The sequence below is a fragment of the Oncorhynchus mykiss genome, chromosome 2, assembly GCF_013265735.2.
Source record: "Oncorhynchus mykiss isolate Arlee chromosome 2, USDA_OmykA_1.1, whole genome shotgun sequence".
NCBI lineage: Eukaryota > Metazoa > Chordata > Actinopteri > Salmoniformes > Salmonidae > Oncorhynchus > Oncorhynchus mykiss.
The window spans coordinates 61,437,751-61,456,968 of NC_048566.1; the positions used below are offsets into that span (position 1 = coordinate 61,437,751).

General features: G+C 43.3%; 1 protein-coding gene across 7 annotated transcripts in view; it reads right to left on the reverse strand.

Moving 5' to 3' along the window:
• The window catches only part of LOC110493282 (CCR4-NOT transcription complex subunit 2), a 28,088-nt gene that overhangs the window by 1,536 nt on the left and 7,334 nt on the right, over positions 1–19,218 (reverse strand). For 3 of the 7 annotated variants that reach the window (XM_021567539.2, XM_021567552.2, XM_021567545.2), the window contains exons 3-14: positions 13,712–13,784; positions 13,279–13,423; positions 12,790–12,975; positions 12,555–12,634; positions 12,235–12,360; positions 6,732–6,889; positions 4,419–4,536; positions 4,099–4,255; positions 3,897–3,958; positions 1,292–1,341; positions 1,054–1,154; positions 616–766 (exon numbers count right to left, since the gene is read on the reverse strand). In XM_021567539.2, the coding sequence (XP_021423214.2) occupies positions 616–766; positions 1,054–1,154; positions 1,292–1,341; positions 3,897–3,958; positions 4,099–4,255; positions 4,419–4,536; positions 6,732–6,889; positions 12,235–12,360; positions 12,555–12,634; positions 12,790–12,975; positions 13,279–13,423; positions 13,712–13,784 (1,407 nt within the window). The remainder of the gene's footprint in view (positions 1–615; positions 767–1,053; positions 1,155–1,291; positions 1,342–3,896; positions 3,959–4,098; positions 4,256–4,418; positions 4,537–6,731; positions 6,890–12,234; positions 12,361–12,554; positions 12,635–12,789; positions 12,976–13,278; positions 13,424–13,711; positions 13,785–19,218) is intronic. The other 4 variants (XM_021567577.2, XM_021567574.2, XM_021567560.2 and 1 more) reach the window with 4 other exon arrangements.

Sequence of the window (19,218 nt, forward strand, 5' to 3'; positions counted from 1 at the left end):
GATAAAACTACTGAACTACTGGACTACTGAACTAAAAACCCAGTGTGACATCACCAGTAACCGAGAGATACTGAAGGCCTACCTTGAGCCCCTTTACAAGCCGTTCTTGAGGGTCACAACCAACGTTAAAAACTCTTAAAAGTTCCCAAAACAAAACTAGTACGTAAAGCACGTAACTCCATCAAAGGAGATTCACAACTCATGGCATACATATAAATCTAAAAAGGCACACACAGATAATGCTCTCTCTTAAAGGGATAGTTCAACATTTTGGCAATGAAGCCCTTTATCTACTTCCCCAGAGTCAGATGAACTCAAGGATACCATTTTTATGTTTCTGCATGCAGTTTGAAGAAAAATGCTAACTAGCGTTAGCACAATGACTAGACGTCTATGAAAACAGGTAGCATGCTAACTCTGGTTAGCATTGCACTAACTGTAGTTCGCATTGGCTCACAAAAATACATTTAACTTCTTTCATACTGGACGCTGAGACATACAAATTGTATACTAGAGTTAATCTGACTTTTGGGAAGTAGATTGCCAAAATCTCGGACTATCCCTTTATTAATGTTTAGTGTATTGATTTAGGGTAGTGGATCCTAAAGCCAATACCTTTACCTTGGCTACCTTCCTCCAGTTAAGACAATCAAAGAAGTAGTAGGTTCCCCTCTCGTAGGTGTTGGTCTTTAGTGTGGGCTCCATACCCGGCGCCCGCGTGATCCACACCCGCTCCTCCTTGTGGTACCGCCAGTCCCGGTTGAAGCTGCACCAACACCAGGCAGGAGAGAAAGAAATTCCATTACTGCACAGTCAAGTCAAAGAAAATACGCACAAATCGCTTATTGATAACAACCTATGGAAAGAACTGTGGTACTTTGGACAACTATTGGAAGAAACCAAAAAGTGATGCTGGGAGTTGAAGTGATGTAAAATCTCAAAAAAATCCCTTTTGAGAGGAGTCTAATCATTTATAAATAAAAGATTAGCAAGGCACTAAATACTACAAACTAAGTTAAATGCCTTCAGTAGTAGTTTGGATGTGCTACTTACAGCTCTACTGCTGCCAGGAGCTGTAGCAGGTCTCCTCCGTTCATGTAGTACAGATAGAACAACAGGTCTTCACCGTAACGAGCCAGTTTAATAGCTGCCAGCTGAGGAGAGACGTCTTTATCAACACCATCATTCGTTTATCCGATGATGACATTGTGCTTTCTTCAAGAGCATAAGATCAATGCCACATGAAAGGGGGTGTTACACAAACTGATTAGATGACTGATTCATCACCTACCTTGTCCCGTATGTGAATGTTGGTTAAGTACTCAGACGGGACGTGGAAGTCTGAAAGAGAGGCGGCACCAGGGTCACCAAAAGGCTAGGTGCGGAGTGCGGGTGTGTGTGCGTGCGTCTTGGTGGAAAACAGTGGCAAATGTGGCAAATGAGTGGACTATCCCTGGTCAAATCAAACTTTGTCACATGCGCCGAATACAACAAGTGTAGATTTTACCGTGAAATGCTTACTTACAAGCCCTTAACCAACAGTGCAGTTCAAGAAGAAGAAATTTACCAAGAAGACTAAAATAAAAAGTAACACAATAAGAATGATGAGGCTAAATACAGGGGGCATCGGTACCGTGTCAGTGTGCTAGTTGAGATAATCCGTACATGTAGGTGGGGGCGAAATTACTGCATCGGTAACAAACAACCAGCAGTGTACAAAAAGGGGGGGGGGGTGTCAATGGAAATTGTCCGATGGCAATTTTATGAATTGTTCAGCAGTCTTATGGCTTGGGGGTAGAAGCTGTTGAGTAGCCTTTTGGTCCTAGACTTGGTGCTCCGGTACCGCTTGTCGTGCAGTAGCAGGGGGAAAAAGTCTACAACTTGGGTGACTGGAGTCTGACAATTTTATGGGCTTTCCTCTGACACCGCCTAGGTCCTGGATGGCAGGAAGCTTGGCCCCAGTGATGTACTGGGCCGCCGTTCGCACTACCCTCTGTAGCGCCTTACAGTCAGGTGCCCGAGCAGTTGCCTTACCAGGCGGTGATGCAACCGGTCAGGATGCTCTCAATGGCGCAGCTGTAGAACTTGAGGATCTGGGGGCCCATGCCAAATCTTTTCAGTCTCCTGAGGGGTAAAAGGTTTTGTCGTGCCCTCTTCACGACTGTCTTGGTATGTTTGGACCATGATAGTTTGTTGCTGATGTGAACACCAAGGAACTTGAAACTCTCGAACCGCTCCACTACAACCCGTCGATGTTAATGGGGGCCGGTTCGGCCCGTCTTTTCCTGTAGTCCACGATCAGCTCCTTAGTCTTGCTCACACTGAGGGAGAGGTTGTTGTCCTGGCACAACACTGCCAGTTCTCTGACCTCCTCCCTATAGTCCGTCTCATCGTTGTCGGTTATCAGGCCTACCACTGTTGTGTCGTCAGCAAACTTATTGATGGTGTTGGAGTCGTGTTTGGCCACGCAGTCGTGGGGGAACAGGGAATACAGGAGGGGACTAAGTACACACCCCTGAGGGGCCCCAGTGTTAAGGATCAGCATGGCAGATGTGTTGTTGCCTACTCTTACCACCTGGGAGTGGCACTTCAGGAAGTCCCAGAGGGAGGTGTTTAGTCCCAGAGTCCTTAACTTAGTGATGAGCTTTGTGGGCATTATGGTGTTGAACGCTGAGCTGTAGTCAATGAACAGCATTCTCACATAGATGTTATTTTTGTCCAGGTGAGAAAGGGCAGTGTGGAGTACAATGGTGATTGCATCATCTGTGTATCTGTTGGGGTTATATGCGAATTGGAGTGGGTCTAGGGTGTCCAGGAGGATGCTGTTGATGTGAGCCATGACCAGCCTTTCAAAGCATTTAATGGCTACCAACTTGAGTGCCACAGGGCAGAGGATAGAATTATGGTCAGATTTGCCAAACGGAGGGTGGGGGAGAGCTTTGTATGCATCTCTGTGTGTGGAGTAAAGGTGGTCTAGGGTTTTTTCCCCCCTGGTTGTACATGCAACATGCTGGTAAAAATTTGGTAAAACTGAATTAAGTTTGCCTGCATTAAAGTCCCTGGCCAATAGGAGCGTATTTTCTTCTTTGCTTATGACCTTATAGAGTTGGTTGAGAGCGGTCTTAGTGCCAGCTTCGCTTTGTGGTGGTAAATAGATGCCTATGAATAATACAGATGAGAACTCTCTTGGTAGATAGTGTGGTCTACAGCTTATCATCAGGCACTCTACCTCAGGTGAGCAATACCTCGAGACTTCTTTAATATTAGACATTCCGCAGCAGATGTTATTGACAAAAAAACACACCCCCACCCCTCGTCTTACCAGAGGTAGCATCTCTGTTATGCTGGTGCATGGGAAATCCTGCCAGCTCTATATTGTCAGTATCTTCGTTCAGCCACGTCTCGGTGAAACATAAGATGTTCCCGTTTTTAATGTCCCGTTGGTAGGATAATCTTAATCGTAGGTCATCAGTTTTATTTTCCAATGATTGCCTTCCATTGTTCTTGCTTACGTGCAATGGGAGTTACTTGCTTGCCTCCGGATTCTTAGAAGGGTGCCCGATCTGCGGCCTCTTCTCCAGCATCTCTTCTTCGCGCAAAAGGTGTAAATCTGGGCCTGTCCCACTGAAAGCAGGATATCCTTCTCGTCGGACTCAATAAAGGAAAAAAAGTTTCCTACAGTCCGCGGTGAGTAATCGCTTTTCTGATGTCCAGAAGTTAGCAGTAACATTATGAACACAATAAGTTAAAAAATAAGTTACACAAAACACACAAAAAATAACAAAATAGCACAATTGGTTGGGAGAATGTAAAACGTCAGCCATGTTCTTCGGCGCCTTCTTTGTGTCTACACAGGTGTATGTGTCTTGGTGTGTGTGGTCAGGATAATATCTTACCAATGTCTTGAGGTCGACACGGTGCTGATGCCCAGGGGGAAGCAAACTTGGGGTACAGGTTTCTGTCAGGAGAGGAAGGGACATGTTACTCTCAAAATGGACTTAACTTAACCACTTTGATGATAAAGAACATCTGACAAAACTTAGATTTTTGAATTATGTATCCCCTCAACCTAATATTGAGACAGGGCAGCCATCTTACTCTGGAGAGTTGAGGTTAAGTCCCAATGTTGTGAGGTCACTTCCCAGTGCCAGGTGCACCATGCCTGGGTCCGTCTCCGCCGCTCGAATAAATGTCAGCAAGCCGATCATTCCAAACTGGTCCGTCACCATTCCCCTGGGAATGTTCGTCACCCGCCCTACAGATGAAGGAAAATCAACACAAAATTATAATCAACAAGTAGAGCTTATCCTCCAGCTAGTGCAAATTTGGACATCACCACTGGCCAACAGTCACACAGAAACCATCTCAAAACCCACCCAGGTCGAGACCGAGAGGTGTGATTGGTTGAGAAGGCTCACCGTCAGGTAACACCTGGATCCCTTTCTTCTGGTTGTTGTTCTGTGCTGAGGTCGTCTTGTCTCCGGGGAACATAGGCCCATCTGCACTGGACGTGCTCTTGCCTGTAGAGTTTAGGTTCTGAACAAAGCAAAAAACAAATGAATTAATAATCATCTTATTTTTAATACATCTATAACCCACACGACATCTTGGAACATTGCTTTTAATATAAGATATCCGCTCTTCTAAATCAAATCAAATTGTATTTGTCACGTGCCGAAAACAACAGGACCTTACCGTGAAATGCTTACTTACAAGCCCTTAACCAAAAATGCAGTTCAAGAATTTAGAAAATATTTACTAAATAACCAAAAGTAAACAAAAAGTAACAATGAAATTACATAACAATAGCGAGGCTATATACAGGGGGTACCGTGCGGGGGTACAGGTTAGTCGAGGTAGCTTGTACATGTCGGTTGGGGTAAAGTGACTATGCATAGATAATAAACAGCGAGTAGCAGCAGTGTAAAAACAAAGGGGGGAGGGGGTCAATGTAAATAGTCCAGGTGGCCATTTGGTTAATTGTTCAGCAGTCTCGTAGCTTGGAGGTAGAAGCTGTTATGGTGCCAATTGGACCTAGACTTGGTGCTCCAGTACCGCTTGCCGTGAGGTAGCAGAGAGAACAGGCGTTGACTGGAGGTGACTGGAGTCGTTGACAATTTTATGGGCCTTCCTCTGACACCGCCTAGTATACAGGTCCTGGATGGCCGGAAGCTTGGCCCCAGTGATGTATTGGGCCGTACGCACTACCCTCTGTAGTGCCTTACGGTCAGATGCCGAGCAGTTGCCATACCAGGCGGTGACGCAACTGGTCAGGATGCTCTCAATGGTGCAGCTGTAGAACTTTTTCAGGATCTGGGGACCCATGTCAAATCTTTTCAGTCTCCTGAGGGGGAAAGGTGTTGTCGTGCCCTCTTCACAACTGTCTTGGTGTGTTTGGACCATGATAGTTTGTTGGTAATGTGGATACCAAGGAACTTGAAACTCTCGACTCGCTCCACCACAGCTCTGTTGATGTTAATGGGGGCCTGTTCGGCCATCCTTTTCCTGTATTCACATTGAGGGAGAGGAAGTTGTCCTGGCACCACACTGCCAGGTCTCTGCCCTCCTCTCTAGAGGCTGTCTCATGTGGATATTACAAACTCGGTCAGGGAGAGGTTGAAAATGTCAGTGAAAACACTTCCCGCTCCTTGAAAGCGGCAGCTCTAGAACTTTAGTTCGGTACGGATGTTGCCTGTAACCCATGGCTTCTGGTTGGGATATGTACGTACGGCCACTGTGGGGACGACGTCATCAATGCACTTATTGAAGAAGCTGGTGATTGAGGTGGTATAGGTATGGTATTAGGTAAAACAGATTTAAGGTAAAAAACAGATTTAAAGTATGCCTGCATTAAAGTCCCTGGCCACTGTGGGCGCCGCTTCTGGATGAGCATTTACAGCTCGTTGAATGCGGCCTTAGTGCCAGTATTGGTTTGTGGAGCTAAATAGACGGCCAGAAATAATATAGATGAGAACTCTCTTGGTAGATAGTGTGGTCTACAGCTTATCATGAGGTACTCTACCTCAGACGAGCAATACCTTGAGATTTCTTTAATATTAGACATCGCGCACCAGTTGTTATTGACAAATAGACACACACCCCGCCCCTCGTCTTAACAGACGTAGCTGCTCTGTCCTGCCAATGCACGGAAAACCCAGCCATCTCTATATTATCCGTGTCATCGTTCAGCCACGACTCAGTGAAACATAAGATATTACTGTTTTTAATGTCCCGTTGATAGGATAGTCATCGAGATTGTTTTCCTAACAAAGCACCCCAACCTTCTCCCTCTGTATCTCCACCTTTTCTTCATGCAAATGACGGGGTCTGGGCCTGTTCTCCGGAGAGCAGTATATCCTTTGCGTCAGACTCATTAAAAGACAAAAATCTTTGTCCAGTTCGAGGTGAGTAATTGCTGTTCTGATGCCCAGAAGCTATTTTCGGTCATAAGAGACGGTAGTAGCAACTTTATGTACAAAATAAGTTATAAGCAATGCGAAAAAACAAACCAAATAGCACAGTTGGTTAGGAGCCCGTAAAAAGGCGGCCATATATTAGACATATATATATATGGTGAAACACTTGAATATGCAGTAGCTGTTGCTGCTTAATATAAGGAGGCCTTGCCTGGTTGCCTGTCCATTTCAGCTTTAACCATGTTTGGCATGACAACGACCAAGGAAAACAGACTGACAACCAGACTAAAGTAAGCCTGTGTCTGCGTTACTCACTGTCTTGCTGTCATCATTGCTCAACGTGGGGTCCTTGTAGTTGGGACCAGGCAGTGCAGGGAAGTCCTCGTTGTGGATGGAGAAATCCTGCGTCGGCTCATTCGATGGCTTCGTCACCATGCCAACTGATGAGGTCATGAGATGAAGAGAAGAGGCTTCTTAAATAAATCACCACAATGAGAAAGAAGTTTAGCCTTGTTTTTTAAAATATATATACTTACATACATACACACACACACATATATATATGCACACACACATATATATACACATATATACACTGCTCAAAAAAATAAAGGGAACACTTAAACAACACAATGTAACTCCAAGTCAATCACACTTCTGTGAAATCAAACTGTCCACTTAGGAAGCAACACTGATTGACAATAAACTTCACATGCTGTTATGCAAATGGAATAGACAACAGGTGGAAATTATAGGCAATTAGCAAGACACCCCCAATAAAGGAGTGGTTCTGCAGGTGGGGACCACAGACCACTTCTCAGTTCCTATGCTTCCTGGCTGATGTTTTGGTCACTTTTGAATGCTGGCAGTGCTTTCACTCTAGTGGTAGCATGAGACGGAGTCTACAACCCACACAAGTGGCTCAGGTAGTGCAGCTCATCCAGGATGGCACATCAATGCGAGCTGTGGCAAGAAGGTTTGCTGTGTCTGTCAGCGTAGTGTCCAGAGCATGGAGGCGCTACCAGGAGACAGGCCAGTACATCAGGAGACGTGGAGGAGGCCATAGGAGGGCAACAACCCAGCAGCAGGACCGCTACCTCCGCCTTTGTGCAAGGAGGAGCAGGAGCACTGCCAGAGCCCTGCAAAATGACCTCCAGCAGGCCACAAATGTGCATGTGTCTGCTCCAACGGTCAGAAACAGACTCCATGAGGGTGGTATGAGGGCCCGACGTCCACAGTTGGGGGTTGTGCTTACAGCCCAACACCGTGCAGGACGTTTTTCATTTGCCAGAGAACACCAAGATTGGCAAATTCACCACTGGCGCCCTGTGCTCTTCACAGATGAAAGCAGGTTCACACTGAGCACGTGACAGACGTGACAGTCTGGAGACACCATGGAGAACGTTCTGCTGCCTGCAACATCCTCCAGCATGACCGGTTTGGCGGTGGGTCAGTCATGGTGTGGGGGGCCGCACAGCCCTCCATGTGCTCGCCAGAGGTAGCCTGACTGCCATTAGCTACCGAGATGAGATCCTCAGACCCCTTGTGAGACCATATGCTGGTGCGGTTGGCCCTCGGTTCCTCCTAATGCAAGACAATGCCACCTCATGTGGCTGGAGTGTGTCAGCAGTTCCTGCAAGAGGAAGGCATTGATGCTATGGACTGGCCCGCCCGTTCCCCAGACCTGAATCCAATTGAGCACATCTGGGACACCATGTCTCGCTCCATCCACCAACTCCACGTTGCACCACAGACTGTCCAGGAGTTGGCGGATGCTTTAGTCCAGGTCTGGGAGGAGATCCCTCAGGAGACCATCTGCCACCTCATCAGGAGCATGCCTAGGAGTTGTAGGGAGGTCATACAGGCACGTGGAGGCCACACACACTACTGAGCCTCATGTTGACTTGTTTTAAGGACATTACATCAAAGTTGGATCAGCCTGTAGTGTGGTTTTCCACTTTAATTTTGAGTGTGACTCCAAATCCAGACCTCCATGGGCTGATACTTTTGATTTCCATTGATCATTTGTGTGTGATTTTGTTGTCAGCACATTCAACTATGTAAAGAAACAAGTATTTAATAAGAATATTTCATTCATTCAGATCTAGGATGTGTTATTTTAGTGTTCCCTTTATTTTTGTGAGCAGTGTGTGTGTATATATATATATATATATATATATACACACACACACACACACACACACACAGTGGGGCAAAAAAGTATTTAGTCAGCCACCAATTGTGCAAGTTCTCCCACTTAAAAAGATGAGGCCTGCAATTTTCATCATAGGTACACTTCAACTATGACAGACAAAATGAGAAAAAAAATTCAGAAAATCACATTGTAGGATTTTTTATGAATTAATTTGCAAATTATGGTGGAAAATAAGTATTTGGTCAATAACAAAAGTTTCTCAATACTTTGTTATATACCCTTTGTTGGCAATGACAGAGGTCAAACGTTTTCTGTAAGTCTTCACAAGGTTTTCACACACTGTTGCTGGTATTTTGGCCCATTCCTCCATGCAGATCTCCTCTAGAGCAGTGATGTTTTGGGGCTGTTGCTGGGCAACACGGACTTTCAACTCCCTCCAAAGATTTTCTATGGGGTTGAGATCTGGAGACTGGCTAGGCCACTCCAGAACCTTGAAATGCTTCTTACGAAGGCACTCCTTCGTTGCCCGCGCGGTGTGTTTGGGATCATTGTCATGCTGAAGGATCCAGCCACGTTTCATCTTCAATGCCCTTGCTGATGGAAGCAGGTTTTCACTCAAAATCCCACGATACATGGCCCCATTCATTCTTTCCTTTACACGGATCAGTCGTCCTGGTCCCTTTGCAGAAAAACAGCCCCAAAGCATGTTTCCACCCCCATGTGTCACAGTAGGTATGGTGTTCGTTGGATGCAACTCAGCATTCTTTGTCCTCCAAACACGACGCGTTGAGTTTTTACCAAAAAGTTATATTTTGGTTTAATCTGACCATATGACATTCTCCCAATCTTCTTCTGGATCATCCAAATGCTCTCTAGCAAACTTCAGACGGGCCTGGACATGTACTGGCTTAAGCAGGAGGACACGTCTGGCACTGCAGGATTTGAGTCCCTGGCGGCGTAGTGTGTTACTGATGGTAGGCTTTGTTACTTTGGTCCCAGCTCTCTGCAGGTCATTCACTAGGTCCCCCCGTGTGGTTCTGTGATTTTTGCTCACTGTTCTTGTGATCATTTTGACCCCACGGGGTGAGATCTTGCGTGGAGCCCCAGATCGAGGGAGATGATCAGTGGTCTTGTATGTCTTCCATTTCCTAATAATTGCTCCCACAGTTGATTTCTTCAAACCAAGCTGCTTACCTACTGCAGATTCAGTCTTCCCAGCCTGGTGCAGGTCTATACTTTTGTTTCTGGTGTCCTTTGACAGCTCTTTGGTCTTGGCCATAGTGGAGTTTGGAGTGTGACTGTTTCAGGTTGTGGACAGGTGTCTTTTATACTGATAACAAGTTCAAACAGGTGCCATTAATACAGGTAACGAGTGGAGGACAGAGGAGCCTCTTAAAGAAGAAGTTACAGGTCTGTGAGAGCCAGAAATCTTGCTTGTTTGTAGGTGACCAAATACTTATATTCCACCATAATTTGCAAATAAATTAAAAATCCTACAATATGATTTTTTGGATTTTTTTCCCTCATTTTGTCTGTCATAGTTGAAGTGTACCTATGATGAAAATTACAGGCCTCTCATATTTTTAAGTGAGAGAACTTGCACAATTGGTGGCTGACTAAATACTTTTTTGCCCCACTGTATGTATGTATGTATGTATGTATGTATGTATGTGTGCCTTGCGAAAGTATTCGGCCCCCTTGAACTTTGCGACCTTTTGCCACATTTCAGGCTTCAAACATAAAGATATAAAACTGTATGTTTTTGTGAAGAATCAACAACAAGTGGGACACAATCATGAAATGGAACGACATTTATTGGATATTTCAAACTTTTTTAACAAATCAAAAACGGAAAAATTGGGCGTGCAAAATTATTCAGCCCCTTTACTTTCAGTGCAGCAAACTCTCTCCAGAAGTTCAGTGAGGATCTCTGAATGATCCAATGTTGACCTAAATTACTAATGATGATAAATACAATCCACCTGTGTGTAATCAAGTCTCCGTATAAATGCACCTGCACTGTGATAGTCTCAGAGGTCCGTTAAAAGCGCAGAGAGCATCATGAAGAACAAGGAACACACCAGGCAGATCCGAGATACTGTTGTGAAGAAGTTTAAAGCCGGATTTGGATACAAAAAGATTTCCCAAGCTTTAAACATTCCAAGGAGCACTGTGCAAGCAATAATATTGAAATGGAAGGAGTATCAGACCACTGCAAATCTACCAAGACCTGGCCGTCCCTCTAAACTTTCAGCTCATACAAGGAGAAGACTGATCAGAGATGCAGCCAAGAGGCCCATGATCACTCTGGATGAACTGCAGAGATCTACAGCTGAGGTGGGAGACTCTGTCCATAGGACAACAATCAGTCGTATATTGCACAAATCTGGCCTTTATGGAAGAGTGGCAAGAAGAAAGCCATTTCTTAAAGATATCCATAAAAAGTGTTGTTTAAAGTTTGCCACAAGCCACCTGGGAGACACACCAAACATGTGGAAGAAGGTGCTCTGGTCAGATGAAACCAAAATGGAACTTTTTGGCAACAATGCAAAACGTTATGTTTGGCGTAAAAGCAACACAGCTCATCACCCTGAACACACCATCCCCACTGTCAAACATGGTGGTGGCAGCATCATGGTTTGGGCCTGCTTTTCTTCAGCAGGGACAGGGAAGATGGTTAAAATTGTTGGGAAGATGGATGGAGCCAAATACAGGACCATTCTGGAAGAAAACCTGATGGAGTCTGCAAAAGACCTGAGACTGGGACGGAGATTTGTCTTCCAACAAGACAATGATCCAAAACATAAAGCAAAATCTACAATGGAATGGTTCAAAAATAAACATATCCAGGTGTTAGAATGGCCAAGTCAAAGTCCAGACCTGAATCCAATCGAGAATCTGTGGAAAGAACTGAAAACTGCTGTTCACAAATGCTCTCCATCCAACCTCACTGAGCTCGAGCTGTTTTGCAAGGAGGAATGGGAAAATATTTCAGTCTCTCGATGTGCAAAACTGATAGAGACATACCCCAAGCGACTTACAGCTGTAATCGCAGCAAAAGGTGGCGCTACAAAGTATTAACTTAAGGGGGCTGAATAATTTTGCACGCCCAATTTTTCCATTTTTGATTTGTTAAAAAAGTTTGAAATATCCAATAAATGTCGTTCCACTTCATGATTGTGTCCCACTTGTTGTTGATTCTTCACAAAAAAATACAGTTTTATATCTTTATGTTTGAAGCCTGAAATGTGGCAAAAGGTCGCAAAGTTCAAGGGGGCCGAATACTTTCGCTCGCCCGCCCGCCCGCCTGTGTGTGTATGTATGTATGTATGTATGTATTAACATATACATACACACACACACACCATTGGACAAGGCCTTTTCCCTTTCTTCATCACATGACTCGCTACTGTTTTGAAGAGAGACAAGTGAACTGAGTATTTACAATGAGAATGTGTCAAGCAGTACTGACTGGCCCACAGTAACGTGATGAGTCCGATGCTTTTTACACATGCACTGCCAAGTGCCTTTAGCATCCAAGCCTAGTGCATTAACAATGAGCCCTTCTTTTTAGTGCACTACGTTGAGCCCTTACTATAGGTAGCCCGCCTAGATTAACCCACAATTATAATTCCTGACTATTGTGCTATAAAGACATCTTACCATAGGGGGCCCTTCCAGCTAGTGGGTTGAGAAGTGGCGTTTGGTTTCCGCTTCCTTCCCTCCGGCTCCTGTCTGCTAAAGCAGGGAAGTCGGACAGGTCTAGCCCCGTCACGTTTTCACTACCGTCTGTGAGAGGGAGGGTTAAAGACTTGTAAGAAAGCCATATGGGTAGGTAAATGTATGTTACTATTCATGCTGACTGTGTGTCTTATAGATTGTGTGAATGGATAGGAAAGTGAACGTTACAAATACTGATGTATCAATCAATGGCCAGACTGAGCATCAGATAGTTGATTATTATGAAGTGACACACTACTAACCTGTGCCATTGAAGATGTTGCTTGATAACGAGTTGTTCATCCCAAACGCCTGGTTCCGGTTCATCCCGAATCCTGACATGCTACAGAAATACAGAGGACAACTTTAGCCTCCAACTGGAGCACCTTAATATCTACTTCCAATCATCACAAAAAACAATTGATTTATACTTTTATACAGAGTTGAGAACAGCAGATCTTTCAATTGTATGGCCAGCCAGACCGTGTCACTGTGTACCTGTTGATGGTGAAGGGCTGCCGTGCAGGCTGCTGTTTGGGCATACAGATGATGCTGGGGGAGCTGCGGTTGGGGCTGCCCAGCCCTGAGCTGCCCATGCTGTTGGTCCTGCTGCTGACCATCCCGATGCCCTGGCCCACCTGGGAGTGGTTCAGCATGTTCCTCGAGTTCATCGGCAGGATCCCCCTGCGGAGGACACATCATGGGTTGGAGATAGATGGGAGGACAGAATGGGTTGATATGAAGCCAGATGATGATTTTACTAATAAATGTCCTGTCCTGCTCTGCAACCACTGAACTGAACTGACTGGCTAACTAATTAGCAGCAGAATAATGATTCCATGGCATTCAAGCACACTGGCTTATGTGTTATATGTCTGTCTCCAGAATATCTCAATTCAATGGGCTTTATTGGCATGGGAAACATATGTATATATATATATCTCTCTCTCCAGCATCTCTGTCTCACGTCTCATCTCTTAAACACACCTGCTTGGCGAGGGCGGGGTATGGAGGGACATGGTGGGCACCCCCGTGGTGGGGGTGATATGGCTCGGTAGCTGGGTGCCTTGTGTTAAGCTGCGGTTTAACTGAGTGTTGTTTCCCATGCCCCTTATCGAGAAGCCTAGTGCACCTGCAACGCGAGAAATAGAAACAGTAAACATGGGTCTCTCTTACCAACTTCCAAAGTGACCAATAGATTGGATATCTCTTAAAATAATCTTTTGAAATCAACAAGAAGTGCCTAAGGGAATAGTGCTGAAGTCTGATTTAAATATACCCAATTCTAAACAGGTATATCGGGTAATTATTTGTAATGATCAAATTGCTCCAGGTATGACTTGACTACCAAATTGTTACAGACATAAATGTATTATGGACTTAGTAGGAAAGACCCTGAAAACAGACGCAGTCAGCTTACTCTGTGGGCCGTATAAACTGGCACCAAGCTGGGACAGTTGACCTGATGACGACGGTGAGGGAGACGAGAGCATCTGGAAGAAGAGAAGAGATAAACCACATAATGAGAGGAGGGAGTACTGGAAACAAGAACAGCCAGAGATGACAGTGCCTTCATCAATAACACAACTGCACATTCGGGCAGTTCATATATCATGTTTTACAAATCACACAGGAATTTGGGTATTCAATTTCAAGGATAATAATAACACCATCAATGCTAAGGCACAGATATAAAGTTAGGCATATACACTCCCCTATGTATTTATTTGGGCAGTGAAGCTAATACGTTTAATTTGGCTGTATATTCCAGCATTTTTTAGATCAAACATTTCATATGAGGCGACAGCACAGAATATCACCTTTTATTTCAGGTTATTTTCATGCATATCTGTCTTACCATTTAGAAAGTAATGTCTCCCCATTTGAAAGTGTCATAAGTATTTTGACAAATTCACTTGTGTGTATTAAAGTAGTAAAAAGTATAGTATTTGGTCCCATATTCCTATCACGCAATGAACTTGTTTATCTGCATTTGCAGTTTGTTTTGGTTGTGTTTCAGATTAGTGACTTCAGAAAGTATTCACACTGCCTGACTTTTGTGTTACAAATTCTGTAAAAATGGTTATTGAACCATGTTCAGGTCTTGCCATAGATTTTCAAGCAGATTTAAGTCGCCACTGAGGAACATTCACTGTCTTCTTGGTAAGCAACTCCAGTGTAGATTTGGTCTTGTGTTTTAGGTTTCAACTCCAAGTGTCAGTGTCTGGTGGAAAGCAGACTGAACCAGGTTTTCCTCTAGGATTTTGCCTGTACTTAGCTCCATTCCGTTTCTTTTTTATCCTGAAAAACTCCCCAAACCTTAACGATTACAAGCACACCCATAACATGATGCAGCCACAACTATGCTTGAAAATATGGAGCGTGGTACTGAGTAATGTGTTGTATTTGCCCCAAATATAACACTTTCTATTCAGGACAAAAAGTGAGTCAATTACTTTTAGGGCTGACTCCATTTAGTTGACTGGTCGATTGTTTGGTCGATAGGCTGTTTGTCGACTAAGATTTCTTTAATCAAGCAGTCGCAAAAATGTTTTTTCTTCTTCATGGTGCACAAGACACCTGTCTGATTCACACCTGTTTCAGTGGAGTAATTCATTGTGGAGGCCATGGGGATGGCACAGTCAATCACTTTAAAACATGTGATACTTAAATTGTACATGGTTATATTATGCAAAAATAATGGTGCAACATTAATAAATATATTATTTTATAACATATGCGCTTTCTCCATTATTGGATAGCGGTCACTGTCTGCGGCTCTGAAACAATCTTCGGTGCGCCGTAGAATTGCTGCCTTTCCCTATGTTGCTATGTGAATAATAGAAAAGTTAACCAGCATATTGGTGTTGAGTACAATGCGGCAGAGGACGCAGTGGGTTAAGTAGAAGAGGAAACAGCCCTTGCCTTAATTGTCTGATAAAATTGAGGAGAGAAAACACCAATTTAATTAGGTCTATAATCAATAGCCTAACTGTTAAATGTGCCTGGCTTTATAAATCATCCATATATACAGTCCATCTGGAAAGTATTCAGACCCCTTGACTTATTCCACATTTTGTTACATTACAGTCTTATTCTAAAATGTATTAAATCGTTTTTTCCCCTCATCAACCTACAGATAATACTTTTATTTATTTAACCTTTATTTAACTAGGCAAGCCAGTTAAGCACAAATTCTTATTTACAATGACGGCCTACCAAAAGGCCTCATGCGGGGGGGGACGGGGACAGTGATCACTAAGGTCATACCCCATAATGACAAAGAAATTTCAGAAATTTCAGACATTTCTGCATACGGTGACCATATTACTGCCAGTCACAAGTCATGACCACAGTCAAATTCCACATTGATTCAATGTAACTAGGCTACTCAAAAACTGTGCACTTTCTAACAGTCATCAAGTCGCTAATGGCCTGGTACTCAGCACTCTATTGTCCTTCTAATCACTCTGACATCAATGCAAATGCAATCAAAAATCAAACACTTCATGATTGAATTTGAAATATCTTGCAGAGATAGCAATCGAAGAAACTAACATTATTGGAAAATCTGGTGTATTGACTTTCCTTGATTTAACCACGCCTTCCCATATGGAAAGAAAAGAGGGGAAGATCTGAGCGGTCCCGCCAGGCCCAGTTTGACAATAACAGGTGGAAACTGATTCTAAAACACTGTCATGGATAATGTTTCAAAGCCAAACACAACTTCAGCCATTTGGCGCATTTTGGATTGAAGTCAAATGCGAGAGGTCAGCCAATAAACCTGGATGAAGGCATTTGCCGAATATGCAAGATTAAAATAATTGATTAACACGCAAACACATCAAATCTCAGAAGCCACCTTCGAATTAACCACCCTGCTAAATTTGCTGAACTAAGAGGAACCTCTACCACATCAACAGGTTGCGGCAAAATGTGCGTCAAGGGGCAGCTGAGTGTTGCGCAGGCGTTCTCCCGAGTGGAGAAATGCAAACGAGAAAGCAACAAATGGCAGAGAATAACTGACCATGTGACTCGCTACTTGGTAAGGGAGAAGATTCCAGTTCATACAGTTGAAAAGCAATCATTTAAAGAATTATTGCAGGAAACGGACAATCAGTATGAGTTACCATCGAGAGCATTCTTCTCACGAACGGCTGTTCCCAATATGTATCAGAAAGTGAGGGGAGAAATTCTCCAAGAACTCAAAGGCATACCCAATTTCTCTCTCACAACAGATATGTGGTCTAGTGTACACATGACCCGATACATGAGCCTGACTGTTCACTACATATCCAGTGATTGGTCTCTCATGTTCCATTGTCTTGAGACAACCTATATGCCAGAGAACCATACTACAGACAACCTGAGTGAAGCTCTCCGGTCCATGATGGCAGAGTGGGCATTGGATGAGAAGGAAGTGTCCTGCATCACAACTGACAACGGGGCAAACTGACAACGGGGCAAAAGTTGTTGCAAGTCAGAAAGACTTGTGCAATGTAGGACACTAGCCAGCACTTTCACCACAAGCTGGTTGAAGAGGAGAAACATCCATAACGCACAGGAGGATCTTGAGATGCCCCAGCTCTCGCTCATACCGGTGAGAGGTCTTATTTAGTTCATATTCCGTCTTAAATGGCATTGTATTCCATTAATTTTAGGACACTCAAATCAAATATGAGCTACATTATCAAGATGTTAGTGCTATTAATAGGCCTTCAATATATATCAATCGAATGATGTGCACATTTTATTATATTAATTTTAGGCTATTTAAATAAATATCAGCTACAATTTCAATATCAAGATGTTGGTCTTTGTATTAATACCATGTACACTACCGATCAAAAGTTTAAGAACACCTACTCATTCAAGGGTTTTTCTTTATTGTTACTATTTTCTACATTGTAGAATAATAGTGAAGACATCAAAACTATGAAATAACACATTTGGAATCATGTAGTAAGCAAAAAAGTGTTAAACAAATCAAGAGCGTGCAAAGCTGTCATCAAGGCAAAGGGTGGCTATTTGAAGAAACTAAAATATAAAATATATTTTGATTTGTTTAACACTTGTTTGGTTACTACATGATTCCATATGTGTTATTTCATAGTTTCATACAACGTAGAAAATGGTAAAAATAAAGAAAAACCCTTGAATGAGTAGGTGTTCTAAAACTTTTGATGGTCGTGTATATCAATCAAATTATATGCCTATTGCATTCCATTCATTTTCAGCTATTTAATTCAAATACAAGCTACAATTTCACTATCTAGATGTTAGTCCTATTAATAGGCCTTCAATATATATCAATTGAATGATGTGCACATTTCATTGTATTAATTTTAGGCTACTTAAATCAAATACAATACAATTTCTTTATCTAGGACCAACATCTTGATTAATAACTTGTATATAAATCGAATGATATGCCCATTGAATTCCCTTGCATTTCATAAATGTTATAATTTTTCATCCCTTAGGATTGTAAAACATGTTGGGGGACCAAACAACAAATGGTTGAAATAGTTTTGGAGCAGGTCCCGGCCATAAGACGGGTATTGATTGACGATCGAGACCACAATCATTTAGATCGGTCATTGCAGGTCATCAATGTTCTGCAATCGGTCAATGCGGCACGTTAGCCTGTGGCCGACTTCATTGATATCCTATCTGGGGAAATCTGTGTGACAGTGTCGTCAGTCAAGCACGTTTTATGACTTTTAACGGGACAGATTCTCTTTCTCAAACCCATCGACTCCGAGCTAACTAAAAATATAAAAATTAACATGGACAGTGTACTGCAGGACAAGTACAAAGCACCAGCACTACAGGTACTGTTGTAAAAGGCCTGCCTACTTGACCCCCGGTACAAAGGCCGTGTGGGAGATGGCTTGGAAAGATGCCCTCCTTCAGGAGGCCCTCGGGAAGTTGACGGAGGTAGCACCTGTCGTACAGCTGGAGATGGGGATGACTGTGCACAGCCCCCGGCTAAGAAGATGAATCTTGGTGATCATCTTAGAGATGAAACTGGCCCTGAAAGCTCCCCAATACCCTTGAGAGTGATTGCCGACACCGAGAAGACTCGCTACAGTTGAAGTCGGAAATTTACAAACATCTAAGCCAAATACATTTAAACTCAGTTTTTCACAATTCTTGACGTTTAATCGTAGTAAAATTTCCCTGTCTTAGGTCAGTTAGGATCACCACTTTATTTTAAGAATGTGAAAATGTCAGAATAATAGTGGAGAGAATTATTTATTTCAGCTTTTATTTCTTTCATCACATTCCCAGTGGGTCAGAAGTTTACATACACTCAATTAGTATTTGGTAGCATTGCCTTGAAATTGTTTAACTTGGGTCAAACGTTTTGGGTAGCCTTCCACAAGCTTCCCACAATAAGTTGGGTGAACTTTGGCCCATTCCTCCTGAAAGAGCTGGTGTAACTGAGTCAGGTTAGTAGGCCTCGCACACGCTTTTTCAGTTCTGTCCACAAATTTTCAATGGGATTGAGGTCAGGGTTTTGTGATGGCCACTTTAATACCTTGAGTTTGTTGTCCTTACGCCATTTTGCCACAACATTGGAAGTATGCTTGGAGTCAATGTCCATTTGGAAGACCCATTTGCAAGCTTTAACTTCCTGGCTGATGTCTTGAGATGTTGCTTCAATATATCCACATAATTTTCTTGCCTCATGATGCCATCAATTTTGTGAAGTGCACCAGTCCCTCCTGCAGCAAAGCACCCCCACAACATGATGCTGCCACCCCCGTTCTTCACGGTTGGGATGGTGTTCTTCGGCTTGCAAGCCTCCCTGTTTTCCCTCCAAACATAACTATGGTCATTATGGCCAAACAGTTCTATTTTTGTTTTATCAGACCAGAGGACATTTCTCCAAAAAATACAATCTTTGTCCCCATGTGCAGT